Consider the following 27,650-nt stretch of genomic DNA (forward strand, 5'->3'; position numbering starts at 1 on the left):
AAAGGAGATAAATAGGAATAAAACTTCCAGCACTAGGCAGACAGAAGGAAATGAAACTGAAAACCCAGTGAAATGAAGTGACTGCTGTTAGATGTAGAGGCTGCAGGTAAATATACTCACTAATCAAAAGCGTGTAAAAAAGGGGTACATGGTCCAGGCTCCCTTTCTGTCTCTTTCTCTCCCTCTCTGTTGCTAGAAAAAGTATGTGTCAACAAGCATGTGGGTGAGGTGTATTCGGTAGTGAAATGTCCAAATGTCCCTTCTTGCTTTTGCAGTATGAACTGGATCATGAAGAACAAAAAAGTGATCCTGAGTGAAGATAGCAAGTTGTTAAAATTAATTCTTGCTGTGTGCAGAAAGAAGGATGCTATTAGCTGTAGAGTCTGGAATCCTGGATACAATTTTCCATCCTAAGACATCCTCAGAAAGATGTTTCAGATACACCCCACTCATGTCTCCCTGAAACAGAGAGAGGCAGGCTGTTTTCAGCTACTTGTACAGTCAAGAGGGAGAAGCTGATACCTCCAGAAAGCAATACTCATCACAGATAGCACATGCCCTGGGCCATCTGATGGGTTGATGTTGGGCCAAGGTGCTCTAGTTACTCTGCAATAACATCAGAGATGATGCAAAGCCAGAAAAGACAACAGCAAGGAACAGGCTGCCTGGGAAAGTGATTGAGTCACCCTCCCTGGAGAGATTTAAAAGATGTGTGGATGTGGTACTTGGGGACACAGTTTACTGGTGGACTTGGCAGTCCTGGGTTAATGGTTGGACTTTGCAGTCTTTGAGGCATTTTCCAACCAAAACAATTCTATGATTTTGTGATTCTAAGGAAGCCATTACACTGTCCTTCATTTTATCAGCATAACCAGGACTGAGCTTTGGGGCACCACCCCCACCTTCCTGAGGTGCAGTCATTTGGCTGGTGCTTAAAAAACCCACTCTGGGAGTTCCAGTGTGAGGCAGAAGGACCTGTGCAGCAGAGTTTATGGGTTATTCCAGGGGTAGTTATCTTTGGGGATGCATGAGCCTGCCCAGATTTCTTCTGCACCTTGACAAAGAGCCCTTGTGCCACAGATGCACTGCTGGGATGTTGATGAAGACAAGCTCCTTGTGAAATGGCTCTCCTATATTAATTTGCAGAGTATCTCAGCACCTCTTAGCATGAAATGCACCGTAGCTGAAAGTTTGAGGAGCATCTACACAACCTGGGCTCCAGATCATTAAGTATAGTGACAACTAAGGCTCTCAGAACAGTTTACCCTAGGGAAAAAGAAAAAAAAAAAAAGTAATTTCTTTTAGTTCCACACCCCTGATGACCAAAAAAGTGTTTTGCTCATCTTGAAATCACACTCCCCAGCAGCTCTGTTAGCACCCCCGCCCAAGTGTTCCTTACATCCACCTTCCCCCTAAAGGCAGGAAATCACTTAGAAAACATTTCCCAGGTTCCTTCCTGGCCAGAGGTCATCTCCGTGTTTCGGACCAGCAGGAATCACCGTGTTCTCTGACACAACACCGGAGAAGGAAGATCTGTCCTGCCCATCCAGCACAGTGCTTTCAAGCTCGCGTTTTTTAGCTGCAACTCCACCCCGTGCTGGTGGAAAAGGGATCAGTTCCTACTGATCGCAGGAAAGGGAGGTCACGGGGTTTGCTTGATTAAATCACCACAACCTAAAAGGTTTTTTCTCTCTTCTCACTGAGAATTGCTCAGAGGTTGTTTAATTTGTTCCAAAAAGAAAAGCAAAACAAAAAAACAAACCCCAAGCCCAACCACCAACAGCACGCACGGAAAAGCAGGTGTGTCTCAAGATCCTGGGAAAACAAAGGGCAGAGACTGAGGCAGAAAGTGTCACTTGGATGGGAAGTTCCCATCCCAGCACAAGAGGACAAGTTTGGAAAAGGCTCGGACAGGACCAGCACTTATCCTACAGGTATGGATAATCTGTGTGAAATGCGGCATTCTTTTAACCATTTGGGGCAGGTGAAGGAGGCTTGAAGGAATTTTCAGGGCCAAATTCAGGCAATGTGGTGTGAGCTTTGCATCAGCAGTAAACTTGCTGCGGGAGGACTGTGATCGGCAGGTGTATCGTTCTGTGGTGATTAGCTGGCAATTTTCTGTAGGAAACTTTTGGCTTTTCAAGGTGTGAATTAAGCCATTCAAGCCTCTGACAAAGTGGTGCTGCCTATTCGCTTGGCTAATGAATGTTAATAGAGGCTGTGATTAGTTTAAGCTCGGGGCTGCAGAGGTGAAGAGGGACGTGCACGGAAATGCCGTGCTGATCCAGATTGCATTTATTACCTCCTAAATCGTGCTACAGAATTTCAGAAAAAAAAAAATCAACTGCAATAGCATTCAGATTTTTTTTTCCACTTCGTTTTATGCTTACAGTGGCTGGGATTTGCAATGCAAATGCAGGCATTGTAATTTTGTCAGCTCTATAGAGCTGTGGGTTTGTTTCTTTTAAGAGCAATCTCTTGCATCTGCCTTCAGTTTCATATTAGGTGACATTCGCTGACAGGGAAAAGGGACTTGGGGCACTTGTGGCCACAAGTCTTCAAGCATCACATTTATCTTGTTTCCATTCTTTTCTATCAGTGTTTTGAGCTGCTTAAATGAAAGCCAGTTTTATGGTGTTCTGTTGGAGTGCTGATGTGCTGCTGCCAGTGCTCTGTGTCAGGGGGGATACAGGGATGCTTTCTGATGCTTTCACCTCTGTTGATTCCTAGATCCCCAAAAGCTCTGCTCTCTTTCCAAACATTTACATTTCCGAGCAGTACCCACTGTTTGCTTAAATGGTCATGATTCAGAAAAGTCCACGGCTGTGGTGTAACCTTGTACAACCTTATTTCTCTCTTCCCATCAGTGGGACAGTAATGCCCTAGGAACTTTTGGATTTGGGGAAGAAAGGTGTTGACAGTTTTATGGGAGGCAATGAGCTTGCAATAGGCAAGGGAATAGCAAGGGAAAGAATGTTGAGAATTTGAAAGCCCGAGGCTCCATTTTTCCTTCCTCCATCACTTGCTGTTGCATAATGAAAATGGTATTTCTCAACCCATAGATTTTCCTCTCATCCAGAAAATTCCTCATCATCACTTAACCTGTCCTGAGATGTCTGGCAACATTGCAGAACAAAGTGATATTTAAGGAAATTCAGGGGCAAATCTTTAGCATCTGCACAGCAGTGACACTTGACTGAACTCAGTGATGGCTCAGCCAGCTCAGAAGGAACCTGGCGAGAGTATCTGGCATCTGTCATTATTTAGTTTCCCTAGATTCATCTGAGTTTGCCTCTGGTGATCCAGGTTTAAAAAACAAACAAACAGAACATGCGTAGGCTCTGGAAGATATCTGTGTCCTGATCTTCCTGGTTATTTTTATTTTTTTAACACCTTTCAGACGGGCTTAATAAAGCAGTTTTCCGACATCTGAATTGGAGACGTGGGAAATTCCTCAAACTAGGCAGAGCTTCCTCTCATTGTTGTAACACAAAGGACCAGTGCAGCCTTTACTAGAGTTCCTTTTTTAACCCATTCATCTTGACCAAGAAAACTTCTCTGCTGCTGCCACTGCTCAGGGCTGTGATTCGCAGTTTGCCAGAAGACAGCAGACAAGCGTGGATGTGAATTGCATCATCCATGAGGACATCATTAGTTTTGGGTCTGTCTTTGCACACCATAAATGAAGTGCCCTTGCATTTGAAGCTGAAGTTATTTGTTGCTGGAATTAATCTCAGCCTTGTGTAAGAATCATGGCTTTTTAAAGCAAGTGGGAAGAACCTACAATAAAACCAAACTCCTTGCAGAAAACCATTTCCAGTTTTCCATGAAACAGCTTCTTAGGACTGTGATCACCAGGAGAGGTTCAATTGCCATTCATGAGCTGATCCGACATAACTGCATGATTATGCAGAGTTTATTTCTTAAATGATCTTGCATGTGGCTCATCCTGCCTATGGGCAGTTACCACCCTTCAACTAATCTGATCCAGCACCTGCTGTGCTGGTAATGGAGCAGCAGCTTGTCCCCCTTATCTGTGCTCAGCAACATCCTGAACGAGGACTGAGCCAGCACTGGGTGAGGGCAGGAGCTGTGGAGGGTGTGAGAGTGGCCCCGGTGGGGTTGTGTTAGGAACGTGAATGAGAGAGAAGGCACAAGGTGGGAGTGCAGGAACAGGGAAAACGGGGAAAACAGATTTCAAAAGAAAGATTTACAGTGCCTTTGTTTTCTCTCTGATGGAGATATGGTCCAGTCCGTGTTTGGTTTGATGGTGGTTTTTGTTTTTTTTTTTTTCAGAAAAGAGCAGCTCATGCAGAGCAGTTAACTCAGTGTAGCAGGTTGTATAGTAATTACAGTGCTATATTTGCCTGTTATAATGCTACCTCAGTGGACTTTGTTAAGGAATTTTTGACTACATTTACAGGCTATTCTGAGGGCTTGTCTGCTTGCATGGTGGGAGATGTTTCACTCCGACAACCATCCTATGACATGACATGGATGTTGTAACCTTAATCCACTGTCTCTGCACATAGTCCATACCTTTTCTCCAAAATTCAGTTTATTCCTGTGGAAGCCTGCAATGGATTCTGCCCCAAAGCCCTCCCCTCTCCATCATAATTCCCACCTGAGCAAGACAAACAAGATAGGTGTGCTGGGTCTGGCTGGGATGGAGCTGATGTTCTTCGTAAGGTGCTGTGTTTTGGATTTGTGGCTGAAACAGTGTTGATAGCACACCAATGTTTTGGCTATTGCTGAGCAGTGCTTGCAGAGCATCAGAGATTTCTCTTTTTTCCGCTGGCTCTGTAGTGAGTGGGATGGGGGTTGGGAGGGGCTACAGCTGGGAAAGCTAACTTGAATTCACAGAAAGGATGTTTCAAACCATATAACGTCATGTTCAGCAATAAAAAAGAGTGATGGGGGTCAGGGTGGTCTTTCAAGGTGGCCATCGCTTGGAGACTTTCTGTGTATACCTGTGATTGTGGGAGGTGGTGAGATATTGCCTTCATATCACCTTTTTTTTCACTTTCATCTTTCTTTCCCTTATTAACATTTATTTATCTCACCCCAATAGTTTTCTCAGTTTTTCTCTTCCTATTCTGTTCTCCATCCTGCTGGCAGGTGAGGAGTAAGTGAGTGACCATGTGGGTGCTTAGCTTCAGGCCAGGGTCAAGCCAGCACAACAGAATATCTAACCCACCCTTTAGACGCCTTCCAGCGGACCACTTTTGAACAAACAGAAGGTTTTTCTCAGCCCAGAAAAAAGCCCCTTTAACTCCCTTGTGCCTTCTCAATCATCTGAGTTGCACAAAGTAATACTTGTTTCAGGAAGAACTCAAAGGTCAGTCACCTAATATTGACCACTCCTGGCATTGAAGTTCTCCATTCTGGATGAAAGGGGAGCTGAGTCTCATTTGCCTTTTAGGTATTTCTACAGGTCTTGCTTTATGAGGCCACTGGTGCAAGCACTGATGGCTTTTTCCTGCACCAGGGTCTCTCTAAACACCCTGTGAAGCAGAGACAGCAAATTCCACCCTTGTTTGGCAGCAGAGCACTGAAGCACAGATATAGTCAGGGTCTGTTTACAAGGCTGGCTGCTACCAACTCAGGTTCTGCTTGAACCCACCTCAACAGGAAAGAAAATGCTGTGGCAGGCCAGGTTTGAGGATGCCTGTGAGTACCAGAGCTGTATGCATCCCCCATTTAAATCTTAATACGAAATATTAATTTCCAAATGCCTTCCCTCAAAACATAATAGAGCTGTGATCTAGTATGTAATTTACTGTCCTCGGAAATTCCTCAAAACGGCAGAGCTTCCCCCAATTGTTCATGCACAGAGGAAAAGCTCTACTAGAGTTCCTGCTTCGGCTCAATCCTGTGACCAGAGGCTTGGCCCTCCATGACCATCAGGCTGAGTGTGTGAAAACCATCTTCATTCCAAAGATGTCCCTACGTGCCTTATGACAGGCTATTCACAACATGTCCCTTGCTCCTGAAACTGTTTTACTGTTCCTTCTTGAGAGAGAAATTCTTTAAATTCCTTCATGGAGTTGCTAAACTTTGGGTTGACTTATCCTGTGTCTGAGATCCCGGATGAGGCTGTGCATGCCTTAAGTGTCTCTGGCTGTAAAGCAGGACTGATGGTACTTCCTTCCTTCCTTCCCCTTGTTATCCATCCTGTTTTAAGTCTATGGCTTAAAAAGTCCAGTTGCTGTTTATAACCACTGTCCCTTATTGCAGTAGGGACACACAAAATGTTAAAATCATGGAATCACAGAAGGGTTTTGGTTAGAAGGGACCAAAGAGATTGTCTTGTTCCAACTCCATTGCCATGGCAAGGACACCTTCCACTAGACCAGATTGCTCCAAGCCCTGTCCAACCTGGCCTTGAACACTTCCAGGGATGGGGCAGCCACAGCTTCTCTGGGCAACCTGTGCCAGTGCCTCACCACCTTCACAGTAAATAGTTTTTTCCTAATATCTAATCTAAACCTACCCTCTGTTAGTTTAAAGCCATTCCCTCTTGTCCTATCACTCCATGACCTTGTCAAAAATCCCTCTCCAGCTCTCTTGGAGCCCCTTTGGGTACTGGAAGGGGCTCCAAGATCTCCCCAAACCCTTCTCCTCCCCATGACTGAACAGACCCAGCTTTCCCAGCCCGTCTTTATAAGAGAGGTGCTCTGTGTTGTTACTGAAAATCTGCCTTAAAAGCTGCCTTCTCTTTTCCTAAATGCCTTATTTATGGACAGAGTCGCAGTGGTTGCCCCAGCAAGGTTCCAGCATCATAGTACCAAACCTAGAAAAGGCTTAATCCACCCAACTGCAGTTAATGGAAGCTTCTCTTGTCCCTAATGTAAGTACAGGTGCTTTTGGGGATGCTGAAGCAGAGAAGATTCCTACTGAAGTAAGACCTAGATTGCCTGTACAGTCAGCAGAGAGAAACACAAGGGCCTCTGAAGGCTTGCTGAGAGACATGCCACCAAAGTGGCACCAACCTTGTCTCATTTAGGGCAGAAGAGCTGAAGAATATTCCTGTTCTTGAAATGCAGGATTTACCTTAGGCCATGCTAGGATTGGGAGAAACACCTGTCACAGCATGAGGCCATCTGTCAGGGCACAGCTCACCTCCATGTACCTGAAGTCTCCTTTTATCTCTAAACAAGGCAGCCCAGGCTGTACCGTTACTGGGAATGGCCCCTGGCCCATAATGTTCTTTAAATCATTTCTGTGAGTCTTGGCATTGGCATTGACTGAGACAGGGAACATGCTGACTATGGACTAGATCTCCTAGAAGATCAGGGCAGACAGAGACCCCAGCAGGTCATCTACCCCAGCCCTGCATCTCATGTTTGTTTAAGCTCTCTGAAGGCACCAGGAGCTGGAGAAATGCCATTCCTCTGCCCGGCTCAGTGTTGAATCTCATAAGCAAACCTGCCATCAGGTGCAAGTTGTCTTTGCATTGCTGTTTTTTCATGCTGTGTGAGCCCAACAAGCACCTTAGGGATTCACAAATCAGGATCATCCCTGGTCTCAGCCTCAAATGTGATGTAATTTTGAACCAGGATAAGCATGACTGAAGTTTATTATTCCTTAAAGTCTTCTGAACATTAGTAAAGCAAAATAGTCCCATCTGGCTTGATGATAGTCTGTCTTGATCTGACACATAATGCCAATGATGAAGATATAAGAGTTCTGATTATTTTGAAAACATTATAGACAACGTTTAACTTCATGTTTAACAAAATTTAGCTTCAAAGAAGTTAAATACTAGCACTATTTAGTCTTTCTAAATTATCCTGTGCTCTGGAAGACAGACCAGTACAAAAATAGTAAGGATGGAAGTGCAATCAGTGGAACAACATATAAACAATTATTTTTTTTTCTCTCAGGCTTGATCATTACAGAAGGGAATTAAGAGATACGGACAGCAGAGACCTGTCTTCACCTTTCTAGGGGATTTCCCTCCATTTATATGATTCTGTGTGCGAAAGGGGGATGCTATTTTGTACTTCTACATTTTTATTGCTAGGTGTGACAGGGCAGGCCCTCAGGCAGGAAACTCCCGCTGTCCAGAGCAGGATTATACAAACTCCAAATGGCTGACACCTACACAACTTACAGGAGTTTCCTATACAGCCAGCTGTGTTTGCAGCAATAACCGGAAAAAAATCAAGAGGTTAATAAAATGAAATGAGCAGGAAGCATGCAGTCATCAGACTTTCTAGTACTCCAGTCTATAGAAGTAACCCATGTCTGGCCTGACTTAGGGACCCAATCCAAAACTCATTGAAGCCCATGGAAATTCCACTGCAACAGATGTTGTTGGGCCTTGCTTTTCACTGTATTGATATGGGAGTATGCGGAGAGTTCCACCTTCCCTGTACTCGGACAGTGCTGAGCTTCAAATATCTTGTTTTGTTACTTCTAGCTGTGAGATAGGCCTGCACCTAGCTGCAGATGCTCCAAAGAGCATGAGGAGAAGAAGGGAAAGTTCATGGTTACATCCCTTCTCTCATCCCAATCATCAGAGGTGAGCAAATGTACTCTGATGGGTGCTTTTCCACAGCCTTTCAGTTGCGTGCAAAGAGCTGGAATAGCAGGGTGGAACTCATTGTTTAGCTTTCTTTTTTTTCTTCCATTTTTTTTTTATTTTTTCATTATTCCTTCTACAAACTCCAACATGGAAGTCAAGCAGAAGCCCTTAGCTGGAGTTGAGAAAAAACCTCCTGAGTGTAGGTGAGGAAGAAATGCCAGGAAGAAGACAAGAGATGGGCAGGTCTTTCTTTTTCCAGTAAAGTACTGATTTAAAGGCCTTTTCACTTTCTTTTCAGCTATCACTGTTTTCAGCCTGGCATATTAACATACCATGTGTCATGGGCAGCATTCATCCTTTCACTTATGATGTGCCAGGACATCTGTTTGCATACAACTAACATAAACAAAAACTGCCCCCTTACTCCCCCCAAAAACAATACCTCTGCTTCTGTCCTAGAGATCCCTGAACATCCCATCGAGCTCAGCCCCCTGCACCATAGTAGGCATGAAGCTGGAATAGCACAGTTGCTCAGACATCACAGAGAAAGCATGTAACAGCCTGTTTATGGCCCGTTGGAATCCTTATCACTAAGCAGTTCAGTTTGGAGTCCTTGATTAATTAGTGTTTATTTTATTTTTGTTCTCGTTCAGATGTGTTATCTAAGGTCAGTGCAACTTCCCCTGTCCCCCCTTTCCCTTTTAGCCAACTCTCCCATGAAATATTGTTGTGCCTGGGTGTGTATTTCTTAAAGTCATTGTATGTTTTCTGTCTGAAACAAACATTGTCTGATCATCCAGCTTATTACGCACTACCCAAAGGTCATGCTTTATGCAGAGAAAGGAAAGCTCTTCTGTTTTGGCTGAGGAATAACAAACTAGACAGGCACTGAGGACAGGCACTGAAAACAAGGCTTTAGTCCTACAGATCAAGCCTCTGAAAATATGTTCTATAGCTGTTCAAAAAGGGTAAACTAAGGCTCAGTTGCTATAGGCTCTGTGCAGCCATGGAGCTGGACTGTCCTGTGCCAGTCACACATCTCTCCCTTCATACCTTCCAACCTTTGGCAGCTCCTGGTTCCTCTCTCCATGCATCCTTCACCACCACAGGTCTCACAGCACCATAAGCCTTTCATAGCTAAAGGGAGGTAGAGCTGTTTAAGCCACACGAAAATGATGGCATGGGGACAACAGAGATTAATTAAATTCAAAAAATATAAAGCCCAATTAGAAAGACACAGAACAAGTACCAAAGAGGTGGGAGGACTGCTGTGCTAGAATGGCATAGGACTCTTCAGCCTAGACAAGTGATGGGGAATATAAACTTGATGTATGCTGGTATGAGGCCACAGAGAAAATATGCTCCATCCAGTTTGACAATTAAGGACCAAACCTGACCCTAAGAGTTGCAGATTCAAAGCAAGCAAAGGAATTCCGACCTCCTTGCTCTTGGGAGTTATGGATATGGGGCACTCTCCTAGGTTTTCTTACAGTGTACTTCCTTTGTACAGCTTGAGAGGGCATTAGGGTTGTTAAACACCAAGGACTTGCTTTTGCCTCCAGAAGTCCCTGTACCTCTGGTAGCCAGAAGTGGAAAGAACATTCTGAAGATGTGCTGCTCCAAGCTTACTTCACTTTTGTGAAATTCTTCCCAAGGACCTCTGCTTTAGCCCATGTTGGATATTAAGCAACTGGGCTAGAGAATCCTTGGATCCAACCAAGGGCAAATCTACTTATGGCATTAAGCGACTAGTACCCATTAGAAAGGATGGGGAATGGTCTCCAAGTGTGAAAAAAGAAGTAAAAGCACAGAATTAAAGGCTTTTACAATGAGACTTGACACAAACCTTTAAGGCAGAATATGGCAGGCTGACCACATAAGGGGCTGGTGGCCTCAGTGACTCAGGATGTGTCTTACAGCCCAAGGAGAGGGCCAAGAGCTGAGGCTGTGGACTGATATTCACCCCACAGCAAGCTCTGCTGGTTGAGGACATGTTTTGCCCTCAGAGTTGTTCGTTGTCCTCTTCCTGCTGATGCTAAAGGTATGTTCGCCTCCACTTCTGCACAAAAGGAGCCACATTCCCAGACACAGAATGTAGAAAAGTTTCAGCCAACAGCAATAAAATAGCTTTATCTGAGATGGCTGCATGGAGATGGATAACTGTGTATTCTAAAACAGAAGTGCTTGTTCCAACTTCTGCATTTATAACCCCTTACCAAAGAAGTCACTCCAAGGTGAGTGTTTTTTTAGGTCCCCTAATCAGTTAGTTATAGACATTGACAAGATCCCCCTCTGCCTTTCCTTTTCCAGGCTAACCAGCTCTCTCAGCCTCTCTTGGTGTGACAGAAGCTCCAGGTCCTTAATTTCGTAGCCCTTTACTGAACTCACTCCAGTGTCTGTCTCTCTTGTACTGGGGAACCTGGGAGCTGAACACTGTGCTTAAGATGCATCCAGAACCAGGAAATCTCATCTTTGAGTCTGATATGAAATGAGAAATGTTGTCCCAAAGACTCTAGAAAGAAGACATTGACAGGATAAGAGAGGCTTCCAAGTGTATCTGGCTGTAAGAGACAGAGAGTGGATGAGTCAGACAGAAGGATAAGGTGGAATAGGCCAGGTTCTGCTGGGTGAAGAGAGTTTTTCTGAGCTAGGAAACCCATGTAAGGAGCCACAGGTCTGTGAGAATGTCTATAGAAGCAACCTGGCCACCAGATGTGGACTACCAAACCCTGCTGCGAGGGATTATACAGCATGTCAGAAACATGTTATTTCTGTCTCTGATGTGTCTTGATCATGCTACACTGGTGAGGCCATAAAACCCATGCAGTATGTGGCCATCACCTCCCTGCCAAAGACAGAGATACTTACTCAGAAGAAAAGTCAGTTCTCAGCAGCCCTACCTATCTAAACACAGTGACATGGCTGTAAGTGCAGGTGAATTGTTACCTAGCCCCAGGGGAGAGGCCAGACAGAGGTCTAGCATTGCTGTGGTACCTTCCCAGACAGGTCAACTGTACAGCTGACCAGAAATTGAGACAGTGTAATTTTGTGCCAAATGTGTCAGACTGTTTCTTGTCTTCCTCCTTCCCTGAGTTAATGCTTAGCCAATAACTGTGGCAGTTGATGCTTATTCATGCAAGAATACCCTCACTGATTTGGCAGATCGCTGTTCTCCAGTGACAAGGAATAAGTCCAACTGTGAACTGTTTTGGGAGGGCTAGGACAAGGTTCGAGGGCTGGCTGGCACTTTCCAGAATGTGTTAAAATGCTCATGGAAAGTTCTGTCGGCTGCTCTCAGAGCATTAGGAATGCCTGAAGGATGTGATAATTTGGCCATTCAGCCAGGCAGTGTTTTCTGTGCTCTCAATCATCTGGCTGAGTGGTTCCTATTCCAGCTACTGTTCCCTGCAAACATGAGTCCTGCAGAGCTGTTTTCTCCTTGCAGGAAGTTCTGCTTGGTCATGGTATGATTTGAGCTTGATCTGCAGATAGCTGGGGCTGAATTATTTTCATTTTCCATGTAGGCTATTTGGGTATGTAAAAAGGTCATCACCAATTCACAGGAAAGCTTACAGAGAAATAGAAAAGTCATAGGTCAAGAAGAAAAAGTATATATTTCATGAACAAGGATGGAAAATGTGAGTTGATATAGAAAAGGATGTGAATCAGAGCCTCCTCTGGAAATATTGTTTTGGGGAAACCCTAGATAAGGCTACAGGTACAGTTTACCTCCTCTGTGCTTAAACTAGTGGGAATATTGAACTGTAGAGGTCCAGAAAGGAATTCCTTAACTTGTCTAAGATAGAATCATAGAAACATTACATTGGAAAAGACCTCTAAGATCATCAATTCCAACCATTAACCCAACACAGCCAAGTTCAGCACTAAAACTTGTCTTCAAGTGCCACATTTACATGTATTTTTAAGTACTTCCAGGCACAGTGATTCTACCACTTCCCTGGGCAGCCTGTTCCAATGCTTGACCACCCTCTTAATGAAGAATTTTTTCCCAATATTCAATCTAAACTTCCTCTGAAGCAACTTGAAATAATTTCCTCTTGTTCTGTTGCTTGTTACCTGGGAGAAGAGACTGACTTCCACCTCCACCAGAGGTAATTGGAAGAGATCAACAATCTACCTTGCACCCCATTGCCACAAACTCGCATGGAGGTAGAATCAAAGACTCTCTTCCATGTCAGCAGTCTTATTGCCTGTTCTTAAAAACCTCCACTGAAGGAAACTTTGCAGATGCCCTGGGTGGCCTAATTTAATGCTTTTAAATGTTACAATTACACATTTTCCATAATCACCAGCGTATTTAGCTTTGCTTCAGATTGTATGCCTTCACTTCATCCTTCACCCAGCTGTCATTCTGAACACACGTCAGTCCTCTACCAACCGACAGGCTGTAATTGTGTCCATATTTGAGTCTTATCCCATCTAAACCGAACAACCTGTTCACAAGATTATACTCTGATCATGTCTTAGCATTCATAAGGCTCTCCTTTGGATGCTCTCCAATGCAGCAACATCCGGACACAGCGCTCCAGCCAAAACATCAACAGCATCACATAGAGCACTTCTGTTATCTCCCAGGTCTTAAATGAAAAATATTTGTTAAAAAAAAACTAAGAATGAGATTTGCCTTATTTTGAACATCATCACCGCGAGTTTAGGTAACAATCTTTGAGTGGCTGAACACGCAAAATTCAGACTCAAAACTAATAAGAATTGCAAATGCTGTAAGAACCTGCAGTGTTGCATCCGGCTTCTGAGAGCTTCTGGCATCTTTTTATGCATTTAGATACACAACTGGATTTGGTTACACAAATTGCTGAGGTTGGATTGTAGAGATGAAACTGAAGTGTTAACAGCTAGGGCTGGAATGAAGGTAGATGAGTCAAGAGGGCTGTATGTTAACCTAATTTCCAAGTTGTTTCCTCGTTAACTTTCGCTTTGAACAGTCTCTCTAATGTTGCACCTATGTGGGAACGTTATACTGGTCTATTTTGTTCATGCCAGATGAAATGTGTTCTCATGCTTTTGTAACCACACGTTTCCATTGAATTACAGGATCCAAGTAGCTCTGCTTTGTTTTGAATGAGTGCTCCTCATTCAGAGCAGTTGTCCTCTAACACACCTTTTGCTTGCTTTCCTGAGCCTGTGAAGGTTAAGTTCACTTTCAGATGTTTAAACAAAAAATGTTCTGGAGTTGAAACTTTAGAACTTTAAAATCCAGGAAGTTCACAGTTTCTGGTGACATGACAGTACGGGATTAATAAGTACAGGAAAAAACATTGGGATGATCAGGACATCCCCTGTGCTCACATACCAAGTTGATTACATACCCAAAGCTCTGGCATTGCGTAATTTTCACATTCTTCTGCAACATAAACCAAGATTTCTCATACCTTTAGGCTGCAGTTTAATGGTACAATGTCTTGAGCAGAAACCCTCTTTTAAGAAAGCCTTACTGACCTTCTTTCCCATTCCCACACCCCAAGGTGCTGTTGGTTAAAATTGTTGAAAGTCACAGCAATACAAAAAAGAAGACACCAAAAAAACGGAGGAGGGGGTGAGGGGAAAGGAGAGTTTAACTCAGACCAGTTTTCCAGTCAAGCGCTGTCAGTGTGGAAAGTGTTGATCCACCACAGCTAACTCAGTCTAAGCCAAGCCTGTCCTCCTCTTCACCTCAGCCTCTGCACTGGCACTGCTGCTTATCTAAACCTGCAAGCAGTCAGCCAAGGGAGCAGCACTGGGTGAAAATAATGCAGCTTTTTCTGTAGGGATAGACTATGGACTCGTGTTGAACAGCTTGCCAGGGCAGAAAGTAAGAGGTCCTCTTTGTCCTTATCATCCTGCCCCATCTGCCAACCCCTATTCCTTCCCCCTTCCCTGCTTGGGGCCACTTATCTGCTCCTCTGCTCGCTTTGGCCTTGGCACTCACTGGGCCCTTCCTTCTCTAAGCTGATTAGACTTGCTGAGGTGAAAGCAAGCTTGACACCTTATTGCTGCTTTAGTTTCCCGTAGGGAGCATCAGTCTCAATTTAATAACCTTAAAACTGCTGCAAAAGGCTGAGGTCTGACTCACCACATTGCAGGCAGCAGCAAGTGACCAGGTTTGCAGACAATGGAACAGACCAATCTCATGAGTTAATCACTGCTTAAAAAATAATCTCCCACAACATGAACTTAATCCCAGGCTTTTCCACAGACATTACACGAGCTCAATGTGTCACTGCCTCGCACACTGCTGTGGAAACAAATTCTGTTGATGAATTGACTGTGACCAAACACTGTACGGAGAAGGGCCCCATTGTTACTTGGACAGATGGTCCTTGTTTGTGCAGGGAGTTCCTGGCTCCAGATTTTGTTCAAGGTAGAAACATACATAACACATCAGAGTTTCCCTTGGTTTCTTGGAATTTCCTGCTCTTCCCCACCTTTCACAGTAGCCATCAGAGCCATAGGTCTGCACCTCTGCAGAGCTTCTCCAAGGGCATAAACGTGTGTCCCCAGAGCTTTCCAGGCATAGCCCACAGCAAGCATGCTACCAGCTCAGGCAGGGAAATCTTCAGGGTTTTCCTCCTCTATAATTTGAGTCAAAGCCCACAAACATTTTTCCATAGCTACAAAACATGATTTTGCTGCTTTCAGTCCTCAACACCCTCTTTTGTTAGAACAAAGCAGGTGAGTAACAGCAGCGGAACAAGTTAGTCCACTAATCTGCAGATAAGACACTGGAGGACTCAGATGAGTGCAGGGGGAAATAATGAGTACTACCTCATGAATGGTATCAGGAAATATCTCCTCTTAAAATGCCTTGTGGGTTTTCTGCAGTGGCATATCTGCTCAGACACACACTTGAAATTTGAGTGCAGGCTCTAGAGACAACTTCTTTTCTGGGCAGCGATAACTTGTTCAACTAATTATGAAAGTTCCTGTGTCTTAATTTCTCTTTGAGAGAGCAGCCTGGGCTACAGTAGATAGCAAAGGATGTTTAAGATGGATCCAATTAGAAGATCTCTTTGAACGACCTGAGAAGGTAAACCATGTTGTATCTCTGGGTGTTGTCCTTATTTTCTAAAACATGTGTGATGGTAACTATTGTGCTGGGTGGATTTGCAAGAGAAGGTGTAATTATTTTACAACATACATGAAAAAGAGAAGCTTAGAGGAAAAGTAAAAAGAAGGTCATGTAGCTCACCTGTGTCCTCGGTTAAAGTGAGACTTTGCTATTTACCTCTAAGAATCCTCTGCATTTTAGAATTAACTTTGAACAGCCTGAATGCTGTGGAGAATAAGAGATTTGGTAGTAAATCTTGACTTCTTTAGCTCTCTGAGGCTTTATAAATTGAAGTTACTTATTGCTTCCCAGGAGACAGTTTGTATGAAAAATGAGGAATGTGTCCACACAACTGCTTTACCCACTGAAGGCAGATAGATACTTGGGAATTTGCTGACTGAACAATTTACAGCAGTGCTTTATTCATTAAGAAATTAAATGAATGAGGGGGACAGCCGCATTACTTGAGAAGAACATTAATACTTTTCCCTATTTGCAATTTGTTTGCTAGTTTTCTGGCTTTCTAGATCCTGGCTTGGGATGCTTTGGAGTTTTAAATTGCTATCAAAGCCTGAGTAGCACCACAGTTCTTACATGAGTTGTCCTCTATATGGTGTCTTACATGTACAATTAACAGGGCATTTCCTTTCAGCTACATGGTCACACAAAGGATGTGTCTGAAAATAGAGGTGACCCATAACATTTGAATATGAACACAAGTCTGGGAACAGTGCAAAAGATAAATGCAAAACTGTACCAGATATTGTTTAACCTCATCATAAATTTTGTTTAATGACCTTTTCCCCTTTCTATTGTCCGTTTCATCAACCTATCACCTATGTAATACAAGTTCTTTGTACAGATTAAGCTATTTTACCACATGCTGTGAGCATATGCTGCACATACAAAGCTACCAGAAACCTTTATTTTGTTAGTGCTTCAGTTATTAAGTCATACCACTATCTCAGGGACAGCTTATAATGTTTCCCTCTTGATCCACTTCGATCAATCATGGTCTTGGGTTCAGCCAGATCCATGGAAGTCTTGAGTCAGATGATGTCTCCAAAATAGAAAAGCAGTGTCTTTTGTGGAATGCTGGGTATACTGACAGACATGCTCAGGAAACTGAACTCCCTCCCCCCGTAACAGTCTTTTTTTGAATAGATTTTGGGGTGGGGTGGGAAGATGTTCTGAATCACTGTGATGTCTGCTTTCTGGTTATACCTGTATAGGAGTATAAGAGCAGCTATATTGTGTTAGCTCAAATGTCTACATAACAGTGGCCTTTTTTGTTTGTGTTTGTTTTTTTTGTTTAAATTTGTTTGGTTTGCTTTTGTTCGGGTTGGGTTGGGTTTTTTTGGTTTTGGTTTTTCTCTCTGTTGCTATCCTAAAATATCTCAAAATTAGTTTTCCTTTTTGAATTACATCTCAGAATTCAGTTGACATTTCTTCAGACCCCGTTTCTGAGTGGTAATAGTCAGTTCAGTGTCTGTCACAGAACACATAATGTCACGATCATTTCTTTCTGCCTTACACTTACCGGTGCTGAATTTCATGAACTTCATGACTGAGTCACTCAGTATCCTGTGGCTTCAGTGCAGATCTTCACAGGCAGACTTTCTCAATCATGTAAATTTTTCCACAGTGTTGTATCACTGACCACTGCCTTTTCCACATCACTTGAGAACAGAGGGTAAGATACAGGCTTACACCACATTCCTGCAGAGCTCTAGTGATGACATCTCTATATTGGAATAGAAAATAATTTATTCCTACTTTTGTCTCCTATGTTTCAACCAGGTCAGTATCCAGGTGAAGTCTCACTCCAGATGGATCTCCCTAAGAACCACATGCGGTGATAAATCCCTGCTGGATACCCACATTGGTGACATCAAGTACTATAACTCATTGCCATCCTCTTTCAATTCCCAAGGTGAGACCAGAGATCATTTTGATATTACAGTTTTCTGTCATGGGCTCTTCTGAGCTAGAAAGTCACAGCAAAGTGTCCTGATTGCTTGGGAGCACCAGCTCTGATATGCAATAGTGGCAGTAAGCAGCCACTGCCAATGTTCATTATCATCTCAGGAGGTGCTGATTTTTCTGCTTTCACCTTATAATTCACAGCCTTGCAAAGCCTGAGTTTGGATGAACAGCCTCTTCAGTGCAAAAAGGTCATAATTTTACAAAAGCTCATGACTTGAATCAGACTGCTGTTATCCACTCAGGTACTGTCCAGTACTACTCTTAAGAGTCTTTTCTCAGTACTTTCCTCTCTCAAAATGATTTTCACAATCTGCCTGGGTTCTGCCTTTTTCTGTAGCTCTCTACTAGCCATTAATTCTCAAGGTAGGGAAGTGCTTTGTTAGGAATAGCCAGAAAGTGCATATTCATAGCAAAATATGTATTTTTTTATGTATTCTTCACCTCCCTTTTTCTATTCCCTTTGGTTGCATAAATGTGTCAGCATCTGTTATGAGGGTCCATGCTTGTTTTACCTCTTCCTTTGTGTTTCATCGTCTGATCTACTGTGTGAGTAAATTAGCTTAGGTATTAATGAGCTGGAAAAGGTTATTTTTTTTTTCTGAGTTTTGATTTCAGGCACCACATTATATTCTGGTGTGTCAGTATTCTTGGGTTCTAGGTTACTTATTTATTAACTCCAGTGCAATTAATGGAGATGTATACTAAAAACTCAAGATAACAGGTATTTTTTTCCAAGGAGATACCACTCTTCATTGTTTCCATTGTTATCCAAGGCATAACAAACATGCAGAAATCTCTAACTGAGTCCAAGGTGTTGCTACAGCCCTCTCCTGAGTGAGATACAGCCAGTAGCAGAGCTCTCCCTACTGCAACAGGACAGGCCCTCACTTACAGCAACATTTCTAGTTGTTCCCTCATGTCCTGGCTGTGCACTTCCCAAGTACCACTGTGAGGAATACTTGAAGATCCAAAGTCAACTTTCCTCATGGCAGATGGATTTCCAGCACCTCATTTGTTCTTGTTAGGAACCTGCTTAGGACTCTGCCTTCTCCAAGTGATTTCTTTCTCCTATTTTGAGTAGCTACAGCCAACATGAAAAAAAGGAAATATGAGGGAAACCATCTGATGGCAGTGGCAGAGGAATAATTACAGGCCTTGTTCCATGCCTTGTCTTGGATGGCGTGAACAGGCAGAGTGTGCTAAGGAATCTGAACACACTGTTTTTGTAGAGTATGCTGATATTTCCTACTGTGTGAGTCAGCTGAAAATTCCCTTTTGTTTCATTATCTTTTCAGGTCACACAGCAAGGTCACTGGAAAAAATGCCATCCCCAATCACTGCAGGTCTCCACTGCCTGGTTCTGCTGGTCTCAGCCTGCTGCCAGACATCACAGGACTCAAACTTCAAACCATTCCGATACATAGTGAGTATTCTTTCCCAGCCCCATTAGTTTTCATTTGGTCTCTGCTTGTAGCACCCTGATGCTCTCCTTCACATCCACAAAACCTTGGAGGAAGTCAGGATAAGACCAGGTAGAGAAACTGAACCCAGAGTGTGTAAAAGAGATCGAGAAATCCAGAAATTGGGCTCTTCTTGCTCCCCAGTCTTAAAGCCTCTCCAGAAGGCACTGAAAAAAACCACTTCTGGTTTCTCACCTGTATTGCAAGGGATTTCAATTGCTGTCCCTGGAGCTAAGCCTAGGTAACAGTTACGTGGGCATTGCTCCTGGATGGAATTCACCCATCCTATGAGGATCCAAATATATCTTGCCTAGAAGTGACATGTCAACAAAACTAGCTCAGGCACAAAGGTGTTACAGGTGGGTGATGGGTGTCTCACCACTGTCTTGACAACAGGACAAGTCCACAAGACCAAAATGCCACTCCTGAGTGATTTGTGTTTAGATGTTGCTCTTGGACTCAGATTTCGCTTCAGTTTCCCACTTTCTTGATAATCCTCACATACCTCTTTTGCTTCATCTGTAGTGTGAATTATGGAAAGCTGTTTTGTGCTTCATCCTGTGTATGGGTTTGTTAACAGACAGTTTCTGCACAAGTAGTCCCTAACAAAAAGAGGAACAGAGAAATCAAGTTAATGGAAGTTAATATAGTCTGGTAAATAAAACTAGTCTACAAATCTACCCACTCTTGGTCATCACTATTATTGTTAGACCAGAAAATACTTTGGTTGTCTTCTCCATTGTGAGAGAATGGGAGAACCTCCTTTATTGAGCAGGTTGAAAAGTGGAAACATGAAGAGGAGGATAGAAACTCCTTAAGCTGTTTCTACCACTATCTCCTGTCTTGGCAAACCAAGATATGTCTGGTTCCAGCAGCCTCACCTGCACTTCAGCAGATGTCTAATAGTGACCAAGTATCTTGTTTGGTCTGTTTTTTTCAAGCAGTCTCCATCTCAGCATTTAAGAGTTTTCATGAAAAAAGCAGAACCTTTTTTTTTTTTTTTAATCATCCATGGTACACCCTGCAAATGAGTCATTATTTAATGGTGTGAAATATGTGAAGTATTTAGGAATGTAGCAATACCCTTCAATTATTTGGGAGAATAATTGAAAAAGGAAACCACTGAGTCCAAACCTGGAGTAAGACATGGATTGCACTGGGATTTCTGTAATTCTCTTGCAGCCAACCTCTAACACAGAGGTCATACCCCGGCAGTGCAAAGACTGCCAGAGTGCCTTGGGATCTTCACTCCGGCACAGCTGCGGCACAAAGCCCAGCTCTAATCACACACCAGATGGTTCCTTTATGTAAAGAGATGACTTAAGAGTTGCCAAGCTATTCACCCTTTCTGTAAATAAAGGTTTCAGTAGGAATCAAGAAACTGGCAAAGCTGCAAATTTCCTGCCTGCGTCTGTGCTTGTTCTTTAGCCTTTCTTGCTAACGGTGGTGCCAACGTATTTTTAGGGCACGATTGAAAAAGATAACATGGTCTGCATCTCACTTGGCTGCAGCCTGCATAAACCAGTCATACTGAAGCTATGCCACCACTGCCCTGGTCAACTGTGTGTTATTGATGGCCCCAAAGTAGCTGACCTGGCAACTGAGCTGGAGCCAAGACTTTTCAATCCTCTTTCTTTTCCTACTCAGGGTGGCTTTGCTGCTGCAGACATGGAAGCTCAGTGCAAAGAGGAAAGAAGAGGGTGATGAGAGTCTGGTTTCTGAATTCAAAGGCCAAGTGGCTGGGTTTCCCAAGCAGTGGGACCACCTGCACAAGTCTGGCCCAGGCCTAGGGCACGTATCTGCACCATAGCAGGGACTGAAGCTCAGACACAGAAATCCTTTTCAGCTGAGGCAGAGATATGCCTCTGCCTTGCAGAGATATGCAAAGAGGCATCTGCAAACTCAGTACATCCCTCAGCTGGTGTTTAACCCTTCCGTGCTAGGAAGATAGAAATATTCTGTTTAAAGAGGAAGATGGGGTGGGAGGTTGGAGAGTTGGGACCAAGAGTGGTGGGAAAAAATTGCCTATGTCAGTATCTTCTTCACTAATTTCTTTTGCCAACAATGGCAGCTAAAGCTTTACTTTGTTTTTCTCACAGAGCTTCACTTTCTGTTTTTTCCACAGATTGACAGCACACTAGGAGAGGAAAGCTTCCACCCAGATATGCAAAGGCAGAAGCGAAACGGTACGTACACAAATGTATGATAATAGAGCAGTTTTCTAGTAAACCAAGGGTGAAATCACTATTAGGGACAGCATCTATTGATGTACTGAACTGGGAACATCAAGGGGGAGGTGGTGTTGTGCTTTAACCCCATCAAAGCACCACAGGGCCATTCACTCACTCTCCCTCAGTGGGATGTGGAACAGTATCAGAAGGATAAAGTGAGAAAACCCATGGGTTGAGATAATGACAGTTTACTCAGTAAAACAAAAGAAGGATTCATTTGCTACTTCCCATTTTCGGGCAGGTGTTCAATCATTTCCAGGAAAGCAGAACTCTCCAGGTCCCTCTGAATGGTATCCCTTTGATGACATATATCAGCACAGCTTCTCTGCAATTGAAATACCAGTGTAGAAAATACCTTCCCCAAGCTTCTTAGTAGGACAGGGGCCACAAGATAATCCTATATCACCTCAGTCTGTGGCTGACAGCTCATCCACTTACTGACTGAAAGGAGAGACGAGATGAGACAATTTTTCTCTGTATATATTATGCCACTTATATCCTTTTCCTACTGCTCTGAGACCAAAGAAGTCTGACTTTTCTCAGACAAGTAGCAGATAAAACAGAATGTCTGCTGAGGGGGAAGTATGAAGATTCTCTAAGCGGAATACCACCAAAGTTACCATTAAATAGCAACCGAGAGCCCAAATGTCAAATCAGTTTGTGATTTACCTTTAAACACAGCTTTGCAGTGAAATTCTATTTCTCTTCCAGAGTATATTTTTGACGTTCCCCTTCCAGAGTACACAGTTGACATTGAAGTAAGCCTTACAGATTCATCTTACCTGCAGCCAATCAAAGAGTATTTCAAAAATCTTACAGTTCCAATAAACATTTCAAATATACAAACAACAATTTCAAACATCCACGTTACAACAGGTGCGTTGGTTATTGATTTTAATATTCTGGATGATGTGTTATTTTGTCAGTATTTGATGTCTCCCACTTCTACCACCCAGCACACTTAGAAATCAGCAAAACTGAACCATCTCTGCTACTGAAAGACCCAGCAAGACTGAAGCTCTAGCACACAGCAGCATGTTTTGTTATCTGTGTCTTACCAGTGCTCTTTATATAATGTTGGCATTAGGAACAGCTCTGAATGCTTTTCTTTTCCTAAGGAAGGGACAAAGCCAGAGGAAACCTGAGCCAAAGGATCCTGCTCCAGTTTGACTAACAAGCAGTCTGAGTTACTTTCAAGTTTCAGGAAGCTGGGACAGTGGTTATCAGACTGTTTACTTCCGTCCTCCTGTATTTGGGACGTAATTCGCTGCAAGAGGCTGTACTCTGACCCTGACAGAGACAGGCTACATGAGATGCAGTCTTTTCCTGTATAACTCACTTAACTTATTCTTACAGGGCATGATATCAGGCAGGTTTTATTATATAAGCTGGGGTTGTGCAACATCATATCTGAGTAACTAGTACAAACACACCAATCATTTACAATAGTAGGGGAGATTTGGTACCTCCTTATCGCTGGCCCATAAAGCAGTGAAAGGAAGTGTTTAGCAGTTCCCAAAACAACATGCAAATGGATCTTTTAAAGGCCTTCTGGGTCACATGCAATGTGTAAAAGTAATTTTGTTAATATCATGCTTTATAAATGACACATTAGGAGCAGAAGAAGTTACAGTCAAGCGTTTTGTTGGGGGTTTTTTGTTGGTTGGTTTCTTTTTTGTAGTGCTTTAAAGCATTTTGTGATAATGTTACCTTCTGTCACACAGCATCTGTCGGGACATAGTCAGAACAACACAACAGCTGCATTCTGAATGATCTTGCTCTTAAAGTCTTTAAAAGCTGATATATTTGCTTTCAGCCCAAGTAACACAGAAATATCCAATCTGAAAAGTATCATAGGACCCTGGTCAGTATGCCAAGTAAATTTTTAGGATCGGGCTTCACATTTCCATTCAGTTACTTAAAAGTTATTGATCAGGCTTATCACTGTACCAGTCTGGTTCCCATTTCTGTTTAGTGATTTGCAATCAGTAGAGTAAGATTTGCAAGTCTTCTGCTCATCCTGTTTCCATCATTCAAGTGAACTCACAAGAAGGGCAACATTTAATTGGGACTACTGTCATGAAGATACAGAAGAGTAAATACTTATCACCATTCTCATGTTATTTCTCTGTCTGTCTGTCTGACAGTCTGTCTGCCCAGTGGTGAGAAGAGCAGCCGTTGTTCCTGTGAAAAGGGATATGCCTGGCCGAGCAGGGTGTGCAGTGACATGATACCCTGCCCTTCTCTCAGCCTGGAACCTGCCCTGCCCTGTGGCTACATACAGAAGATGCCTTTCTATGGACCTTACTGTGAGCCCCAGACTGAAGGTAAGGGGACACAGTGCTGAACTCCATCACTGTACAACTCATATACTGGTTAGAAGTCAGAATAGTGCTAAAAGATGGGATAAAGCAGCATGTCAGGACTGAGCTGGCTACTACATTGCCTGCGAAGGTGGAAACTGTAGAGATGGTCTAGAGCTCTTCTCCTTGTGATATGGGCCCACCTTGACCCGACTTACTTGCAGATATTTAGTGCCATTTGGAGCCCCAGCTCCTGGAGTCATCACATACCTCTTTGTGACTTTCTGCTTTTGCCAAGCAAAGAAAGTTTCATCTCATCAGATTTTCACAAATGTGACCAAAGTGTGCCATAGTGCTCAAGAGAAGAGAGGGAACTAAAAAGCCCAGCACATGTGTTTGATTTTGTTTCATGAGTCCCGTGACAAGGTGCCCAGGAATTTTTAGGAACCTGACTGATGACTGGTGACAAAAGGATGGACACTTAGGCCTGACAGCACTGGGGTGGAGCACTACATGTTGTCTCTGCAGTCCAAGACAAACACCCACGAGGCTCTGCTTCTTATTTGTGATGGAGCAGCACGCAGAGACACCCTGAGGCAGCACTAGATATGGAAGCAATCCAATATTGTCAGCATGCCCATTCTAATTAATTCTGCTTGTAGGCAATGCTTCTATTACTGAAAGTCCCATATCCATATTACCTACTATTTCCAGTACTAGAGCTAACACCTGTTTCATGTTGAGGTTGCACACCCCTTAGAAGTCCAGGCCTCTGGATCCAGAGCTCCTTCACATGTGGTATGGACATGTCCTTAAATGAACCCAGCATAGAAAATTCCAGTATCTCTCTAAGCATTTTATATTATTTTGTGCTCACTGATGAGTCTCCACCCAGAATATTACCCTCCCAAAGCACTGGGGGTTTTTCCATTCGTTGCAGGGAAACATGGGTGGAGATTCATCCTGTGTACATTTCACTATGTAAAAGTTAAGTCTCTGATCAGTTATTCTTCCATATAACATCCTCATATCTAGAGCAATCTAGGAATTCAACCATTTCAGGAAAGCTATCATCTTCTGAATGTTTAATCTTCTAAAGATGTCTACAGCTTTGCATCGACTGGAAAGGGAGTCTAGGTATCTAGCAGATGGCAGACACCTAAATTAGACATAGAAAATTAGAAGAATCACAACTTTCTTATTATACAGATGAATCTTGGCAAGTTGCAATTATTTTAAACTTAAAGAGGGTAGATTTAGATTAAATTTAGGAAGAAAATTTTTAAGATCAGAGTAATGAGACACTGGAGCAGGTTGCCTAGAAAAGTTGTGTATGCCCCATCCCTGGAAGTGTTCAAGGCCAAGCTGGGGGGTTGGACTCGATGATCTTGAAAGGTCCCTTCCAACTCAGAATCATTATATGATTCTAAGATTATTAAGTTAGAAAAAAAAGCTAAGAAATCACTCTGGAAGCATTGCTTCTGGTTATTTTACCTTTATTTTTATGTCTTTCCTTACAGACTCATGTGGTATGGGAGAGCCCATTGTAATGTATATGTCAGTCAGACTCGACATAGACTTTCTGGATGATCTCAGGGATTCTTCCTCTGTATTATACCAAAAATACAAAGCTGACCTTGAAAAAGCGGTAATGACTTTAGTTTTTCATCTCTGAAGGTAGAGAGCCCTCTAAGAAGTATGGTGTTTACCCTAAGTGTCTGGGACATAGGGTGGCCTGTCACTGTCTCTGTGGGGAACTGGGAAGTATGCAGCAGTGGGGGATACAAGGTGGGCCAAAGCTGACTCCATTGAAAGGAATAACAGTATTTCCATTGCTTTTAATACGCTGGCCAACCAGGAAGTATTCAGGGATCTTTTCTATCTAAAGCATGAAAAAAAATCACGTTATTTGTCCAAGATTAAATCCATGGGAACACACATGGAATGAAACCATCAACAGACATTTACCCCATGACAGTGGTGAGAGCATCAGGCCCGTTCTATCAGATATGCTACATGCCCATACTCATATCAGTCTTGAGTGGAGGGTTTCCTATTTTAAGCACACTGGAGTAATATACAAAGCACTTACCTCATGTCATATGTCTTTGTTTACAGTTTAATGCCAGCTACAGGTGTTTACCAGGCTTTGTATCGGCAACAGTAACTGGTTTCAGGTAAGTAAATAGTTTCATTTTTTCCCGAAGATACCAATCTTTCTGTCCAGTCTCAAGGAGACACGAGTTGGCAAAGGCTACATTCACTCTGGCTAGAACCCACTCCTATTATACACAGACTGAATAACAGTATAAATGCTGCAAAGGAAAGCCTAGCTATGAACCTGGAAATAGGGTAAAATTCAACACTCTGCAAGAGTCCAAGAAGCATAATCATTCTCCATCTAATTCAAAGCCTTTTATGGGAAAGACTGAGTTCCACCCAAAAGGGGAAAAGGATGCGAGTAATCTTCACATCCTTTCCTAGGTCATGAGGAAGATGAATTAGTACATTGACTCTGGATGCAACATTGCGTAAAAGACATATTACTTGTGCCCACAGATATTTAAATGCAGCTGTATTTTAGGTTTTCTAAGGGGAGTTTACTAGAAATAAACACCAGACAAGGAAGATGTCACATAAAGGTGTTTGTTCTTAGGAAAAAGCTGTAGCACAACCTTCTTGTATATCAGAGCAAGTCTTGAGTCCCAACAGAAGCCTTCGCAGGTGAGCCCAGTGAAGCGTTCCCAGCCATATAAGATGGGTCACCACAAATAGAAAACCACTAACAGACAAGAATATTTAATTGTGATGCTTTTCTCATTCTTGTATCTGTTTAGTCCTGGAAGTGTTTTTGTGAAATATGAAGTAAAAGCAGGACCAGCAAGCGCCAGTCAGATTGATAGTTCCAACAGAGCTGTACTACAAGTTCTAGAACCGTTCTACCAGCCAAAACCATCTACCTTCACAACAGAAGTGCCTTGTAAGTTTAAAGCTCTCTCAGTACTTTTCTTCAACTTCTACTTTAGTATTTTTAGCCTAAATCACGTAGCTTCCTTATACTGTTGATTATTTGGTACATGGCCTTCAAAACCATTTATTTCTCTGGCTGTTTTTCATCCTTTGTCATCAAAATTTAGGACTTTCATGAGAGGACCATGCATGCAGTACCTTCCATGAAAAACCAAAGCCTTCCAGCTACTCCACTGGACTTGATGATCTTAGAGGTCTTTTCCAGCCTAAACTATTCGATGATCCCTGATGCAGTCTCTCTGAAAGGGAGAGAAATTGAACACCCTTAAGTTCACCTCCAGAACTGAGACAGCTCTTAGCATGTCAGGCTGCCAGCACTTCCTACTCCTTGGAGCAAAATGAAAACCTCTTGCAGTTTACATGAGAACACATTCCCCTTGGCTTCCTTGGCACATTTTCCATACTGCTGCTGAACAATGTGTTACAATTTAGTTGCTTTATCAAGTGCTCCAGAGGTGCTGTACTCTCAGAGTGCTGGAATGTCTGTCTCAGAGGATTACTTCAACCTGGTTGCTTCTCCTCCCAGTTTATCTGCTTAGAAAGCAGTGGTGGTGATATTTCTAGCTCTCTGCATAAAACCTGCTGATATCTTTGGCCGAAAAAGATAGGAAAAGAATACATAGAGGGAAAATCTCATGGCTTGTATCAGAGGTAGTGCCCTGCAACTGTTGCTGGGTGCATATTAGTTGTGAAGCACCTGGGAACCCCATAAGATGAAAGACACCACATAGTCGTGAGATGAAATGACAGTAATGCAGAATGTTTCTCTCTGTTTTCCCAGATCAGGTAAACTTCAACGTGGAACCCTTGAACATTTTTGAAGGGGATACAGTGACACTGACCTGTGAGATAAATTCAGCATTTCACAGTGCGACCTGGTATCACTTGGATCAGATCATCTCATCCAGCTTCCGGCGTTCAATAGAGATGACTGTAGAAACCAGAAGGTCGATTCTTAAAATCACCGATGTTACGATGGAGGATTCTGGTATGATTTTATATCATTAAAACAGCAGATGTAGCCTCTAGTGGGGCCAGTTCGGA

At 43.0% G+C, this 27,650-nt stretch overlaps 1 protein-coding gene across 2 annotated transcripts in view; it reads left to right on the plus strand.

The window, feature by feature from the left end:
* Window positions 1–1,570: 1,570 nt before the first annotated feature.
* ADGRF5 (adhesion G protein-coupled receptor F5) overlaps window positions 1,571–27,650 on the plus strand; it is a 42,604-nt gene continuing 16,524 nt past the window's right edge. Inside the window, exons 1-11 of one of the 2 annotated variants that reach the window (XM_027641061.1) lie at window positions 1,571–1,934; window positions 17,397–17,529; window positions 17,724–17,824; window positions 18,878–19,005; window positions 21,168–21,228; window positions 21,985–22,149; window positions 23,421–23,600; window positions 25,097–25,224; window positions 25,695–25,753; window positions 26,414–26,556; window positions 27,388–27,594. In XM_027641061.1, the coding sequence (XP_027496862.1) occupies window positions 18,904–19,005; window positions 21,168–21,228; window positions 21,985–22,149; window positions 23,421–23,600; window positions 25,097–25,224; window positions 25,695–25,753; window positions 26,414–26,556; window positions 27,388–27,594 (1,045 nt within the window). In that variant the 5' untranslated portion in view covers window positions 1,571–1,934; window positions 17,397–17,529; window positions 17,724–17,824; window positions 18,878–18,903. The remainder of the gene's footprint in view (window positions 1,935–17,396; window positions 17,530–17,723; window positions 17,825–18,877; window positions 19,006–21,167; window positions 21,229–21,984; window positions 22,150–23,420; window positions 23,601–25,096; window positions 25,225–25,694; window positions 25,754–26,413; window positions 26,557–27,387; window positions 27,595–27,650) is intronic. The other variant, XM_027641060.1, reaches the window with a different exon arrangement.

This window comes from Corapipo altera, unplaced genomic scaffold, assembly GCF_003945725.1.
Source record: "Corapipo altera isolate COAL_440 unplaced genomic scaffold, ASM394572v1 46, whole genome shotgun sequence".
Taxonomy (NCBI): domain Eukaryota; kingdom Metazoa; phylum Chordata; class Aves; order Passeriformes; family Pipridae; genus Corapipo; species Corapipo altera.